The sequence below is a fragment of the Pelobates fuscus genome, chromosome 5, assembly GCF_036172605.1.
Source record: "Pelobates fuscus isolate aPelFus1 chromosome 5, aPelFus1.pri, whole genome shotgun sequence".
Lineage (NCBI taxonomy): Eukaryota > Metazoa > Chordata > Amphibia > Anura > Pelobatidae > Pelobates > Pelobates fuscus.
The window spans coordinates 86,790,222-86,804,786 of NC_086321.1; the positions used below are offsets into that span (position 1 = coordinate 86,790,222).

The following is a 14,565-nucleotide window of genomic DNA, read 5'->3' on the forward strand; positions in this document are numbered from 1 at the left end:
ACAAAATTAGGGTGGATCTGTCATCTATTCTTACTCCTGATTTGTGTTCTTTATTTTGTTATGGTTATCTCTTAGGAATCACCCCCCACTCATGAGTATCTAAAAAAATTTTTTTCTTGTTTATGAAAGGCATTGTGTTTTCACTGTGGGATCAAGCACTAAGGCTGCATAGCCATAAGACTGTTCTTGGAAGGAGAGGTAGGTCCTTTTGGCTGCCACTTTGCTTTAGGTTTTGCACGACCTTTGAAGCAGTCAGTACAGTGGCAGAAGACAAATATCTAACCCCCCTCTCTGGTCTAGCTTAGCTGAGGAGGGAAATTATAGTGGGTGTAAATTATATGCATATGTAGTTCGAAAATGTCTGAATCCCAAATTTGCTACTTGGTTGCTGGTTATGTTGAAAAAACAAACAAACAAACACAATAAAATTAAATAAAACAAATGATAAAATTGTATCTCCAACACACATATTCAAGCACAAGGAACTAGTACTGATGGAAAATGAAGCATTTCTAAGAAATGCAGCAAACCTGGGTTTAAATAAATTACATTGGCTGTACGGAAGATTAGAAATATAAGCTTACGTATTTCCCCTCTTGATTTCACAATCCGATAGCAGCAGTAAAGAGTTATAAGTCCCATCAGCAGGAGAATGCAAACTCCAGAAGTAAAACCAGCCTAAAATCAAAAGAAATGGACAGTCAGCATGAGTAAGTATAAATGCATTGCATTAGATGCTAACATTTTTCATGTAATTAAAGGGACACTATAGGCACCAAGACCACTTCAGCTCATTGAAGTGGTCTAGGTGCGCTGTCCCAGGTCCCTTAACCCTGAAAAGGAAATTTTTGCGTTTTTTAAGAAACTGCAATAATTACCTTTCAGGGTTAACTCCACCTCTAGTGGCTGTCTACCAGACAGCCACTAGTGGGACTTCCGGGCTCTTAGGTGACTTTTGGTGGCCTAAGTGATGCTGAACGTTCTCACATTATGCATGAGGATTTCCAGCGTCACCCGAATCCCCATAGGAAAGCACTGTGTAATGCTTTCCTATGGGAAGTACTGATGCGGGCACAGCCATTGCTGTGCATGCGCATTAGTCGGGGGAGGAGCAATGGCAAACTCAAGCCAGTGCTAAAGGACATAAATGCTGGGCCCAGGTAAGATACAGATGAGGGAGGCCTTGATGGAGGGGGAAGCTATAGTGCCAGAAAAACTGATTTCCTGGCAATTTAGTTTCCTTTTAACCCTGTAAGGACCAAACTTTTGGAATAAAAGGGAATCATGACATGTCACACATGTCATGTGTCCTTAAGGGGTTAAGGAATAATCTACAATGTAACATTTTGTTTAACACAATGTGAAACTATTTCAGAGTTTTTGCATTTTTCTATTAAGACCTCTTATCGCACATAATACATGTATATCTATAAAAAAATAAAAAATCAATGCTTAGATGCACATTAGCCTCTTCTACCTCCCTGCCCATAAGAAGATACGCAATGGCCACGTATCATCTCTGACTTAACCTTCCTCCCTTCCACTTTGTCCATTAGGACAGGATCAAAGCAGGTAAAGCATGAACTTTGCAAGTAAAACATGTGCAATACAGTGTAAAAATAACCAGTCCTATTTACATCCCGTAGAATAAGTGAGTGGTTTTAATTTTGCAAGCTTTTTGAATTGCATGAGGTTTTTTTTTTTTTTTTATTATTCTTTATTTTTATTGTGCAAAGAAGAAAACATTGTGCTTGTAGCACCCCGACAGTGCTGACAAGCAATGCATGAGGTTTTTTTTCCCCACATACTTTTCCTGCAATTTACTTCTTGCTTACTCATGATTTAAATCAAATAGCAAACTCTTTGAAAACTTGTAGTTGTGCTTGCACTTTACCTGTTAATTATTTGTATAACCTGTTCATTTGGTTGACAGTTACTGCTTGAAATAATTGTGCATGTCAGCAGCCATTTTAATAAACTCGTCTGAGATTTACTAATAGAATGGAGGCAACAAGTTGCAATACTGAGAACAGCAGACAAGTGAACAGCTCAATGAAGCTGAGGTGGAGGTGCTGGAAGATGCCAGTATTCTGGCAGACTTCTTGGAAGTGATCACGTAAGTGTTTTTGAATTTTGAATACAACATATAATTTATAGAGCACCAACATATTCTGCAGCACTTTGCAATGGTCATATAACAAAGCATAAAAATGAATGTATACAGAAACACGAGGACAAGAGAGTCATGCACAGATGGGCCCTGGATACACATATGGTGGTTGACAGTGCAGAGCCTCTTAGTCTAGTTCCTGGGAGACCTTCAATTGTTGTCAAACAATGTGAATAAATGTTTGAGACAGAACCAAGGTACAGCGTCTACTAACCCCGTAACCACTTCAATGGGCTATACCAGAGGCGTAGCGTGGGGGGCCGGCCGCACCGGTTGCAACATCTGGGGGGGGCGCGGACTGGCCCACCGGGAAACTTCCCGGTGGGCCGGCACACTAGGGGGCCGGTGCGTGGCCGCCTAGTGTGCACCAGCCCCGCAGCAATTACAGGATGACCTGCAGGAGGGGAGCGCAGAATGTAGCGTGGCCGAGCAGGCAGACCGGGTAGGGGAGCTTCTGATCCCCTACCCGGTGTAACAGGAAGCAGTGAGCGAGACGAGAATGCTCCTCCCGCGAGCAGGCAGGTTGGAGCGTTGCCGTGCGTTACCATGGCAACGTTCCGACCTGCCTGCTGTTCTCGCGGGAGGTGAGCGAAGTCAGCCTGCAGCCAGAGGAGCTGCAGGCTGAACAGCACGCGCCACCACTGGACCACCAGGGATTGAATTGAAGCTGTTCCCCCTCTCCCCTGGGCCCTGACCAAAGGTAAGGGGGGGAGGGGAGTAATACAAAAGTTTTTTTTTTTTTTAAATATAAATATATCAATGCTTTAACCCCCCCCCCCCATACACACACTACACTCCTCCCCCTCACCAACAGCACCCCCCTCACACACACAACACCCCCCACACACACAGAACCCCCCCCCCGCACACAGAATTCCTCCACGCACATAGGACCCCCCCACACACAGAACCCCTCCACACATAAACAGAACCCCTCCACGCACACAAAACCCCTCCTCCACGCACACAAAACCCCTCCTCCACGCACACAAATCCCCCTCCACGCACACAAATCCCCTCCACGCACACAAATCCCCTCCACGCACACAAAACCCCTCCACGCACACAGAACCCCTCCACGCACACAAAACCCCGTCCACGCACACAGAACCCGTCCACGCACACAGAACCCGTCCACGCACACAGAACCCGTCCACGCACACAGAACCCGTCCACGCACACAGAACCCGTCCACGCACACAGAACCCGTCCACGCACACAGAACCCGTCCACGCACACAGAACCCGTCCACGCACACAGAACCCGTCCACGCACACAGAACCCGTCCACGCACACAGAACCCCGTCCACGCACACAGAACCCCGTCCACGCACACAGAACCCCGTCCACGCACACAGAACCCCGTCCACGCACACAGAACCCCGTCCACGCACACAGAACCCCGTCCACGCACACAGAACCCCGTCCACGCACACAGAACCCCGTCCACGCACACAGAACCCCGTCCACGCACACAGAACCCCGTCCACGCACACAGAACCCCGTCCACGCACACAGAACCCCGTCCACGCACACAGAACCCCGTCCACGCACACAGCACCCCTCCACGCACACAGCACCCCTCCACGCACAAACGGCACTCTCTCCACGCACTATGCTAAAATCCACGGGTAAGGGGGCGCAAATTACTTGCCTTGCCCCGGGTGCTGACAACCCACGCTACGCCACTGGGCTATACATATAAGTGACCTATATTGCATTTGTATTATTCAAAAGGTTATTGAATGTTGATTCAGCTGGGTGTGATATAGTTTGCTTTCTATATTCATTGACCCAGAAATTTAAAATACGTTCTAAAATTTAAGAATTTGATAGCATGTTTAAAAACAAACAAACAAACTGCCTCTGACAAGTATGTCCTTACCTGCTTTATCCCCCATGGTATACTAAGTATCGATGTTCCCATCATAGTGTTCCATATCATAAATCTAAAATAAGGAGAACAAAAGAATGCTGATTTTGCAGTCAGAAGCAAATTATAGCAGTATGTATTTTACAAACAAAACATACATTGTGACAAGGCTGGAGTTTTTTCCTGTGCTGTCTGCGCCATCAATTTTTACAGCAGTTCCCAATGGACTGTAAACATATGTGTCTTCTTGTGTTGGAAGCACGTGGTCTGGTGCAACCTAATCAAATAAACAAATAAAATAGAAAAAAAGTCAACGAGTACTAAATCTGACAGTTTCCATAGAATCTCTTTGCCCACCTTAGTGATCAGAACTGGCACTCCTTGTACAGATGGTACATTTGATACGTTTCTGAAGAAAATGTTATTTTGCTAATATATTATTTGATAGTACTGTCAAAGGTCAAATACTTTTGATATATGGTTTCTCTCATCTGTTACATTTGTTCTCCCCCCTCTTTTCTTGTACCCTTTATAAAATCAACCAACCACATCAACTCTAAAAAACAAATGAGTTTATACTTAAATTACATTGTTATTATATATGAAAAGGTTACAACCGGTTATGCAGGAACAGGCAAAAAAATTTTATTACTGAGGCATAGAGAGTTTGGGGCTTCTATGATTAAAGGACCACTATAGGCACCCAGACCACTTCAGCGCAATGAAGTGGTCTGGGTGCCTGGTCCATCTAATGTTAACCCTGCAGCTGTAAACATAGCAGTTTCAGAGAAACTGCTATGCTTACACTAGGGTTAATCCAGCCTCTAGTGGCTGTCTCATTGACAGCCGCTAGAGGCGCTTCTCACTTTATTGAGAAATGCTTTCCTATGGACTGTTTGAATGCGTGCGCGGCTCTTGCCGCGCATGCAGCGCTGACATCGGCAGAGAAAGCCCAGTCCTGGAGAAAGGTAAGTGTTTAACACCTTCAGCCCAGCGTGAGTGGGACCCTGAGAGGGGAGGAAGGAAGGGGGGGAGGAGGAGAGACCTAAAGACTCTATAGTGCCAGGTATCCAAGTTTGTTTTCCTTGCACTATAGTGGTCCTTTAACATGCAGGGAAGTTACTAGAAACACCTACCAACAGAATAAAGGGATACTCCAAATTAACTTTAGCTTATTGAAGCAGATTTAGTGTAGAGATCATGACCCTGCAGTCTCAGCGCTCAATTGTCTGCCATTTAAAACATAAATCGCTTTGTTTATGGCCAGAGTTAGCATGCGGGACTGACCACACGCCATTTCTGTCAGCTCCTGGCTTATCACCCATATCACACCAAATATTGTCGAAACCTGGTCCCATCCTGCACTGAAAACCTCAGGGTAATTTACTGCATCAATTTATGTCTTTCTTGTGCAATTCTAAGCAGCCTAAATTGAAGCTCAAGTCTTGGGCCTACCTCACGCTGATGCTCTAAAGCCTTGGTACACTCCTTGGTGGCTCCCTGGTACATTGCGGGTGGAGTGTGGCCTACCAACTACAGCCTACATCTCTGAACTGCTCTCTGAACATGGGACACAGATCCCAAAAGTTTACAGGTAGAGACATACGGGTTATGTGTTAAAAATCAGCTCAATCCAAATGAATTCCTGCGGAGGGCCCGTGATCTACAGATTTGCTGTTGTACTTGTCGAATGCCCAAGAGCTTTGTGTGGTTCTCAAACTGTTTGGAGAGGGATCAGATGTGGAATTATATGAAAATATTTTTAAGGGCCAATCAAAGAGGCAGGAGCAACTGTCTAAGGATGACAACAGCAGCTCTGCTCATGGAAAACTGGATTTATGTGATGTAATAGTATAAAAGTGATATAGGTAGCAGATAAATATATGAGATACAAAATTAAGCTTCTTGGAGATGCGCAAGATGGGTTAGACGGAAGGTGGCAGATGAGGAAAGAGTTAGGATAGGAAAGAAATTAAGTAAAATTATGTAGGAAGAGAGAGTGAATGCAGATTGAGATATGAAAACATAAATACGGTTTTAAATTAAATCACATTATTAATTGCTTACCAGTGATCTCTCTGAAGGAGAGCTGAGTTTACTATAGTAGTGGATCCTTTTGTTCATGGCAGATGCTTGCATTGTAACTCTTTGAGGGATTTCGTTCCCATTGGTAATATATGAAGGGTCAATGTGAAAGGGCCTGTAAGAAGACAAACTAGGTGTAAAATGAAAAATATTAGCAAAATGGCTCTGATATTTTACTTAATTTACACTGACAAATAATAATTGAAAAAACAAAGACAACAATATAATTCAATTGTTTCAGCTACACACACTGTACCTAGCATTCCTAACCCATGTTTACAACCTATTTGTACATGCTTGATTTTGTTTTCAAATACAAAACTGGGAGAAAAAAATCAAGCATATACAAAAAAGAAAAGAAAAGCAAAACCCACGTTTCTCCCACTTATCAGCAAACAATCCTGCTGCACACCCAGAGACACAGTATACAATACAGTATACAATATAACCTAAAGCAAATACTAGTAGAAAAAGAAAAATCTACAGCAGCGGTTGTGTATTGATTAATTCACATTTACAACACGTAAACCTTTTTTTTTTTTTTTTTTTTTAATCAACCAACAATGGGATGATAGTGCCAGGGATACTGTATAGATGGCATTACAAATAACTGGAGCATCCATGGACTACACAGTCAGGTCTTCAGGATTCAATATTGCTTCCCTCCTCGGCCTGACCAGACAAAAGGGCTGGATTTTGCAGCCAGTGCCTTCCGCCAGTGCCTCCCTTCAAAGAGGTAATGATCCTCTAGGACAGGGGTAGGCAACCTACGGCACTAGTGCCATGCACGGCACTCGAGGTGTCTTTCCACGGCACTCAAGGCTGCTAGAGCCAAACAGGGTCTGGCCTATCAGGAGTCTCAGTGAAACTTCAGATATCTGCTAATACAAAGAGGTAGTGAAGGACAATCCTCAATTTATGCATTGCAGCACTTAGAGGAAGTGATCACAGATCACTTCCTCCCAGCACTTGTGAATGGGAATCCACAATGTAGTAGAGCAGCCCACAGCTGATGTTGCAGCTCCTGTCCTTGACCTGTACCTGCCCAAGCTGGTCCCCAGTGGAACCCAGGGAAGCCACCCACACTGCTAGATATACACAGACCTGCAGAATAAACCTCCCCTCATACAAATAATATGAACAGCCCACACCCAAACATACACACAATCCCCACAAACGCAACACCACTAACAATCTACATACATGCACACAATCCCACATGCAGCCTCTCACATGCAAAACCCTAAACAGCCCCCATACACTACCTAACACACAATGTGACATATCCACCCACACACAATTCCACAAGCAGCCCTCATACACAGCCCACATTCATATGTATCATACACGATACCATAAACTACTAATGAACATATACAATATAACAGCTCATATACGCACAAATACAACGATACAAAGCAATTACAGTATATATAACACAAGCAGAATACGGCAGCATACACACCTCAATTTAAAAAAATAGGATCGGCAGGGCCGTTTGAAGGAATTTGGGGGCCCCAAACAAAATGGACATTACTCCCCCCCCTCCCTCTTTATGTTCTTCTCACCTCCCCTTCCCTGTAGCGTGGCCGAGCTCAGGGTGCACTTCCTGTCAGTCCGGCCGGGAACAGGAAACTGAATCTCCTGTACCACGTGGTACCCGGCCAGACTGACAGGAGGAAGAGGAGCTCGGCCACGCTACAGGGAAGGGGAGGTGACGAGAGAGGCAGTGCTGCAGCCGCCTGAGGCTCTCTATAGAGCGCTCAGACGGCTGCAGCCTTATTGGAAGCGCCGGCCCTGCTTGGGGGCCCAGGCCAGCTCGTGGCCCCAAGCAATTGCTTGGTTAGCTTGCCTGGTAGCGACGGGCCTGAGGATCGGCACGCTACGGGACATCACAATCCTATAACGGCACAGTGCTGCTAAAAGGTTGCCTACCCCTGCTCTAGGACTAATAGAGATCTGCCAGACAATATGCAAAGGAGCCACCTCAATCACAACAAACCAGTGGTTGGGTCTGTGCAGCCTTGAGATGTAACCTCATCGTGGTTGCTTTCAATGTAAAAAAAATAGCCCTGCACCCCTCATACCCCCCACCCAAAAAATCAAAATCCCCAATCCCTAAAATACTAAACAAAGCATAAAAGTGAAAGAAATATGACTGCAGCAAAGAATTTACAACCACATGTGAAAATGATATATGGGGGGCAAGGTGAACCGGTTCAGCTGCGCTGGGGCCAAAGCAAACCCCTTCCCCAAAAACCAAAAAAAAACCAAAAAACAAACAAACAGTGGGCAACAGGGAAGCCTGCAATGTCAGGGTTAAGGAATGTGACGAGAGCAATCTCGCCACATTGCATTGGAGAAGCCTGGCTGCCCGCCTGCTGCCTTTGGACAATGGCCCTGGGAGATTGGGCCCTTTAAAAACAGTATTCGGCCATACCAGAGTGTATGTCACTCATTCTGGCCCTTTAAATACAGTGGGGTCATTTGGTACTTGCCCTGTGTGAGCTGTGGTAACCCAGATAGCTATGCCATGGAGCCTATTCGTGTGATTAAAGACTTTGGCTCCATGGCGATTAAACTGTATTCGGTTGGTCTGAGTGCCATTCACCTAATAATGTGCACTCAGACCTGAGCTATCTGGGGATATGTGAAATGTCTGTGTGTTATGTTTAAAATGTGACTTTATGTATTTTAAAGTGTTTTATGTTGTTTTGCAACCATGTGGTTAATGGAGTCTGCCTCTAGTCCTGGATAATTGAATTACTTCCCCCCATTGTCTCCAGGATAGAGGGCCCTGTAAAACCATGCTTCCAGAAGGTCAAATGCACATTTGTACTAACTTTTGAACCCCTGGTCCAATTCGTATGATTTTTGAGTATGTTGTTCCCCTGAATGGATTGATTGTGAATATGTATTTTTATGCGAATGTGATGTATATTTTGGGAGTTATGAATGTTGTGTAAAAACTGTATTTTCCCTACCTATGATAATTGTATTTTCCTGTGTGTACAGATAATTAGCTTACAGGTAGAGGGGAGGGCTATGTGTGGGATGTAACTATTGTGTGATTGGTTAATGTACGTTACTGTGTGTGTCCCTCCCCTTCATGGGAGCACCTAATAAAAAGGGCTGCAAGCTAGCAGCCAGGGAGTTCTATGTTTACCCTCAACTTGAGTCCTGTCTCTTATTGGGGGAATCTGCTACAAGGGATTGCTATGCTAGGCATATTCCCTTGCTATAATCACTGAGCTCTTGTAAGAGCTTGTTCCTGCTTCGTTCTGAAGGGAGATAGCTGCAGCCTGCGGTGCTTATGGTGTCTGGTGGAGTGCTTGGAGTCCTCTGGAAGAGCTAGGAGCATCCATCAACGGAGGGTACTCGGTCGGAGTACACGGAGATCCGTAACAAGGAACAATACTTTCTCTCCGTTAACGTGCAAACGGTCAAGTGATAAGCGGTCGAGGAGGCATCGAAAGTTCTGCTCTTATAGTCCTGCAAGAGTGCACAGGAGGGTCAGGAAGTGCTGCATGACCCGAAAGGAGCAGCCCATGCGCAAGACACCCAGAAGACATGCACGGAGGCAAGAACAGGCAACAGGGCAATGCCCAAGGGAGAGACTGAGAAGTTTGCAAAGAGAGATCTATCTTTGAACAAGCACGACCAGGGGAAAGCGCGAACGCAGTCCCCCACTACCATAAATTATGCAGTCGAGTTTCCCGCATTTGGGGAAATCGCAGGGGTCAGCACACCCGGAGTGCAATGGGTGAGCCTCGCCCTGGGAGAACCACCTTCATGATCATGGTATCTCCCCTGCCAGGTAAGTATGAGTTGGAAGGGCCGACTGCACGGACGCAGCTCGCAAAAGCCCCCCTTCAGCTTAAGGAGCATTCCCTCCTGTACCACTCGTCTCTCCTGACAAAACAGGCACCCAGAAAGGCAGCTCCCGAATTCAAGCCTTGCCGTCAAGAGCCCAGGCTTTCCACGCGTGAAGAGCTGCAACCCTCACACGCGTGCCGAGTGGGTGCACTCCCAGGGTACTTTGCAGCAAACCTTATTTGCATACGATGACCACATCTATCCAGGCTTTCAGTCAAGAGCCCGCTTTGCTTCCACGAGAAATGCTAGTCTCGTCTGCATGAGAATGCAAGTGCCAGTTTGCTCCCAGTGGCTACAGAGCAACAGCAGCTGCTAAGCAAGGGCCCTTCCCCCCTCACCTTCCCTTCCCAGGCAGCCCTTGGGGTTTGCAAAGAGAGCAGGGCCAGCGTCCCCCCACTTTGCAGCACCCTCCGGTGCGCCCGGGGGAGCAGGGCGAATCGGTTCAGCTGCGCTGGGGCCAGGCGAAAGAGTGGGAGAATGCCTCCTTGCTGCTCATGCCTGCATCCCTGATGATAAGGGCAAGTCGGCCCCCAGTGCTGGACTGGCTCGGAGAGCTATTCAGCAACTGCAGCGCAACCTGGCGCCCGTCTCGTCAAAGCGCAGGGCAAAGCATGGGCGGAAAAACCAACGCGAGTGGACGCCTAGCGCGCTGCGTGGCGCGCGCATCCTAGAGGCTCTGGGCGACTGTGCAAAAAAACCCAGGCACCTTTCAAAAGGCTGGGCTGCTCGTGATTGTGTTGCAGTGCCATCTGTTGGTTGTCTTGAGAGCGGCATAGCAAGGAAAGGGTGTTTTGCAAAGAAGTGGAGCAGAGAAACGTCAAGAAACAGTAAAAAGGTGGCGAGAGAGCGTTTGCGGTGCCAGCCACGGGGCGATTGGGCCCGAGCGCAGAGCAAAACAAGCAGGAGGCGAGAAATGTTTGGGGGGGTCGCAGGAAAAGCTGCAGCGAGCGACCAACCAGCAGACTGCCATGCAGCCTTTTCACCAGTGCCCCCACGCTCTCCATCTATCTTTAAACCAGCACAAATCAGGGGATAGCGCGAACGCAGTCCCCCACTACCATAAATTATGCAGTCGAGTTTCCCGCATTTGGGGAAATCGCAGAGGTCAGCACACCCAGAGTGCAATGGGTGAGCCTCGCCCTGGGAGAACCACCTTCGTGATCATGGTATCTCCCCAGCCAGGTAAGTATGAGTTGGGAAGGGAGAGCACACAAGCGCTACGCCGGCACACGCCTGTGAGCATGGGGAGGCGGGCCCTGCAGTAGCACCCAGCTCCCCTGAGGCACCAGGCATCCCTCGAGCCGGCTGCTCCCTTGGTGGGGTAACCGGCAGCTGCCCCACCCTTGCACTCCTACATGCCCCGGACAGAGGAGCCTTCGCAAAAATGGGCCAACTCCCAGGATGCCTTTCAGCAAAAACATTTGCATACGATGACCACACTCTCCCAGTCAGACAGTCGCAATCACCTTTGTTTTCTAGAGCTCAGTTCCCTCGTCTGCATATCAAAGCACATCGCAGCAGCCTATGCTCTGCTCGGGGAGTGAAGTCTGCACACACCTAATGCCAGCAAAAGGCCTTTTAACCCCTTCATCGTGACTGTAGAGGGTCATGGATGGGGGTTAAGCTAAGGAAGCTATAGACGAGGGTAATTACAGAGTAACGATGACACAAATGTTTCAAAATGTATTAATTTATTTCTTTCTTTCTTTATGTATTTTAAATGCAAAAACCAAAGCAAACCCTCTTCCCCAAAAACCAACAAAAAAAAAAAAAAAAAAAAAAAGACCCCAAAACAAACCAGCGGGCAACAGGGAAGCCTGCAATGTCAGGGGAGAGGAACAATATACTTTCTGCACCCAGAAGAGATGCACGGAGGCAAGAACAGGCACCAGGGCAATGCCCGAGGGAGAGACTGAAAAGTTTGCAAAGAGAGATCTATCTTTGAACAAGCACGACCAGGGGAAAGCGCGAACGCAGTCCCCCACTACCATAAATTATGCAGTCGAGTTTCCCGCATTTGGGGAAATCGCAGGGGTCAGCACACCCGGAGTGCAATGGGTGAGCCTCGCCCTGGGAGAACCACCTTCATGATCATGGTATCTCCCCTGCCAGGTAAGTATGAGTTGGAAGGGCCGACTGCACGGACGCAGCTCGCAAAAGCCCCCCTTCAGCTTAAGGAGCATTCCCTCCTGTACCACTCGTCTCTCCTGACAAAACAGGCACCCAGAAAGGCAGCTCCCGAATTCAAGCCTTGCCGTCAAGAGCCCAGGCTTTCCACGCGTGAAGAGCTGCAACCCTCACACGCGTGCCGAGTGGGTGCACTCCCAGGGTACTTTGCAGCAAACCTTATTTGCATACGATGACCACATCTATCCAGGCTTTCAGTCAAGAGCCCGCTTTGCTTCCACGAGAAATGCTAGTCTCGTCTGCATGAGAATGCAAGTGCCAGTTTGCTCCCAGTGGCTACAGAGCAACAGCAGCTGCTAAGCAAGGGCCCTTCCCCCCTCACCTTCCCTTCCCAGGCAGCCCTTGGGGTTTGCAAAGAGAGCAGGGCCAGCGTCCCCCCACTTTGCAGCACCCTCCGGTGCGCCCGGGGGAGCAGGGCGAATCGGTTCAGCTGCGCTGGGGCCAGGCGAAAGAGTGGGAGAATGCCTCCTTGCTGCTCATGCCTGCATCCCTGATGATAAGGGCAAGTCGGCCCCCAGTGCTGGACTGGCTCGGAGAGCTATTCAGCAACTGCAGCGCAACCTGGCGCCCGTCTCGTCAAAGCGCAGGGCGGAAAAACCAACGCGAGTGGACGCCTAGCGCGCTGCGTGGCGCGCGCATCCTAGAGGCTCTGGGCGACTGTGCAAAAAAACCCAGGCACCTTTCAAAAGGCTGGGCTGCTCGTGATTGTGTTGCAGTGCCATCTGTTGGTTGTCTTGAGAGCGGCATAGCAAGGAAAGGGTGTTTTGCAAAGAAGTGGAGCAGAGAAACGTCCAGAAACAGTAAAAAGGTGGCGAGAGAGCGTTTGCGGTGCCAGCCATGGGGCGATTGGGCCCGAGCGCAGAGCAAAACAAGCAGGAGGCGAGAAATGTTTGGGGGGGTCGCAGGAAAAGCTGCAGCGAGCGACCAACCAGCAGACTGCCATGCAGCCTTTTCACCAGTGCCCCCACGCTCTCCATCTATCTTTAAACCAGCACAAATCAGGGGATAGCGCGAACGCAGTCCCCCACTACCATAAATTATGCAGTCGAGTTTCCCGCATTTGGGGAAATCGCAGAGGTCAGCACACCCGGAGTGCAATGGGTGAGCCTCGCCCTGGGAGAACCACCTTCGTGATCATGGTATCTCCCCAGCCAGGTAAGTATGAGTTGGGAAGGGAGAGCACACAAGCGCTACGCCGGCACACGCCTGTGAGCATGGGGAGGCGGGCCCTGCAGTAGCACCCAGCTCCCCTGAGGCACCAGGCATCCCTCGAGCCGGCTGCTCCCTTGGTGGGGTAACCGGCAGCTGCCCCACCCTTGCACTCCTACATGCCCCGGACAGAGGAGCCTTCGCAAAAATGGGCCAACTCCCAGGATGCCTTTCAGCAAAAACATTTGCATACGATGACCACACTCTCCCAGTCAGACAGTCGCAATCACCTTTGTTTTCTAGAGCTCAGTTCCCTCGTCTGCATATCAAAGCACATCGCAGCAGCCTATGCTCTGCTCGGGGAGTGAAGTCTGCACACACCTATGCCAGCAAAAGGCCTTTTAACCCCTTCATCGTGACTGTAGAGGGTCATGGATGGGGGTTAAGCTAAGGAAGCTATAGACGAGGGTAATTACAGAGTAACGATGACACAAATGTTTCAAAATGTATTAATTTATTTCTTTCTTTCTTTATGTATTTTAAATGCAAAAACCAAAGCAAACCCTCTTCCCCAAAAACCAACAACAACAAAAAAAAAAAAAAAAAAAAAAAAAAAAAAAAGACCCCAAAACAAACCAGCGGGCAACAGGGAAGCCTGCAATGTCAGGGGAGAGGAACAATATACTTTCTGCACCCAGAAGAGATGCACGGAGGCAAGAACAGGCACCAGGGCAATGCCCGAGGGAGAGACTGAAAAGTTTGCAAAGAGAGATCTATCTTTGAACAAGCACGACCAGGGGAAAGCGCGAACGCAGTCCCCCACTACCATAAATTATGCAGTCGAGTTTCCCGCATTTGGGGAAATCGCAGGGGTCAGCACACCCGGAGTGCAATGGGTGAGCCTCGCCCTGGGAGAACCACCTTCATGATCATGGTATCTCCCCTGCCAGGTAAGTATGAGTTGGAAGGGCCGACTGCACGGACGCAGCTCGCAAAAGCCCCCCTTCAGCTTAAGGAGCATTCCCTCCTGTACCACTCGTCTCTCCTGACAAAACAGGCACCCAGAAAGGCAGCTCCCGAATTCAAGCCTTGCCGTCAAGAGCCCAGGCTTTCCACGCGTGAAGAGCTGCAACCCTCACACGCGTGCCGAGTGGGTGCACTCCCAGGGTACTTTGCAGCAAACCTTATTTGCATACGATGACCACATCTATCCAGGCTTTCAGTC

The 14,565-nt window shown here is 48.3% G+C and overlaps 1 protein-coding gene and 5 non-coding genes across 7 annotated transcripts in view; all 6 read right to left on the minus strand.

Moving 5' to 3' along the window:
- Positions 1 to 14,565, minus strand: part of SLC38A9 (solute carrier family 38 member 9) — a 325,631-nt gene that overhangs the window by 28,303 nt on the left and 282,763 nt on the right. For both annotated transcript variants that reach the window (XM_063454040.1, XM_063454041.1), the window contains exons 3-6: positions 6,111 to 6,243; positions 4,202 to 4,320; positions 4,056 to 4,119; positions 585 to 678 (exon numbers count right to left, since the gene is read on the minus strand). In XM_063454040.1, the coding sequence (XP_063310110.1) occupies positions 585 to 678; positions 4,056 to 4,119; positions 4,202 to 4,320; positions 6,111 to 6,243 (410 nt within the window). The remainder of the gene's footprint in view (positions 1 to 584; positions 679 to 4,055; positions 4,120 to 4,201; positions 4,321 to 6,110; positions 6,244 to 14,565) is intronic.
- LOC134613210 (U1 spliceosomal RNA) lies at positions 9,790 to 9,953 on the minus strand. Its single transcript, XR_010091230.1, has one exon. It is a non-coding gene; the product is annotated as a U1 spliceosomal RNA (small nuclear RNA).
- Positions 11,031 to 11,194, minus strand: LOC134613147 (U1 spliceosomal RNA). Its single transcript, XR_010091173.1, has one exon. It is a non-coding gene; the product is annotated as a U1 spliceosomal RNA (small nuclear RNA).
- LOC134613211 (U1 spliceosomal RNA) lies at positions 11,961 to 12,124 on the minus strand. The gene has a single exon (XR_010091231.1). It is a non-coding gene; the product is annotated as a U1 spliceosomal RNA (small nuclear RNA).
- Positions 13,191 to 13,354, minus strand: LOC134613042 (U1 spliceosomal RNA). Its single transcript, XR_010091073.1, has one exon. It is a non-coding gene; the product is annotated as a U1 spliceosomal RNA (small nuclear RNA).
- Positions 14,135 to 14,298, minus strand: LOC134613213 (U1 spliceosomal RNA). Its single transcript, XR_010091232.1, has one exon. It is a non-coding gene; the product is annotated as a U1 spliceosomal RNA (small nuclear RNA).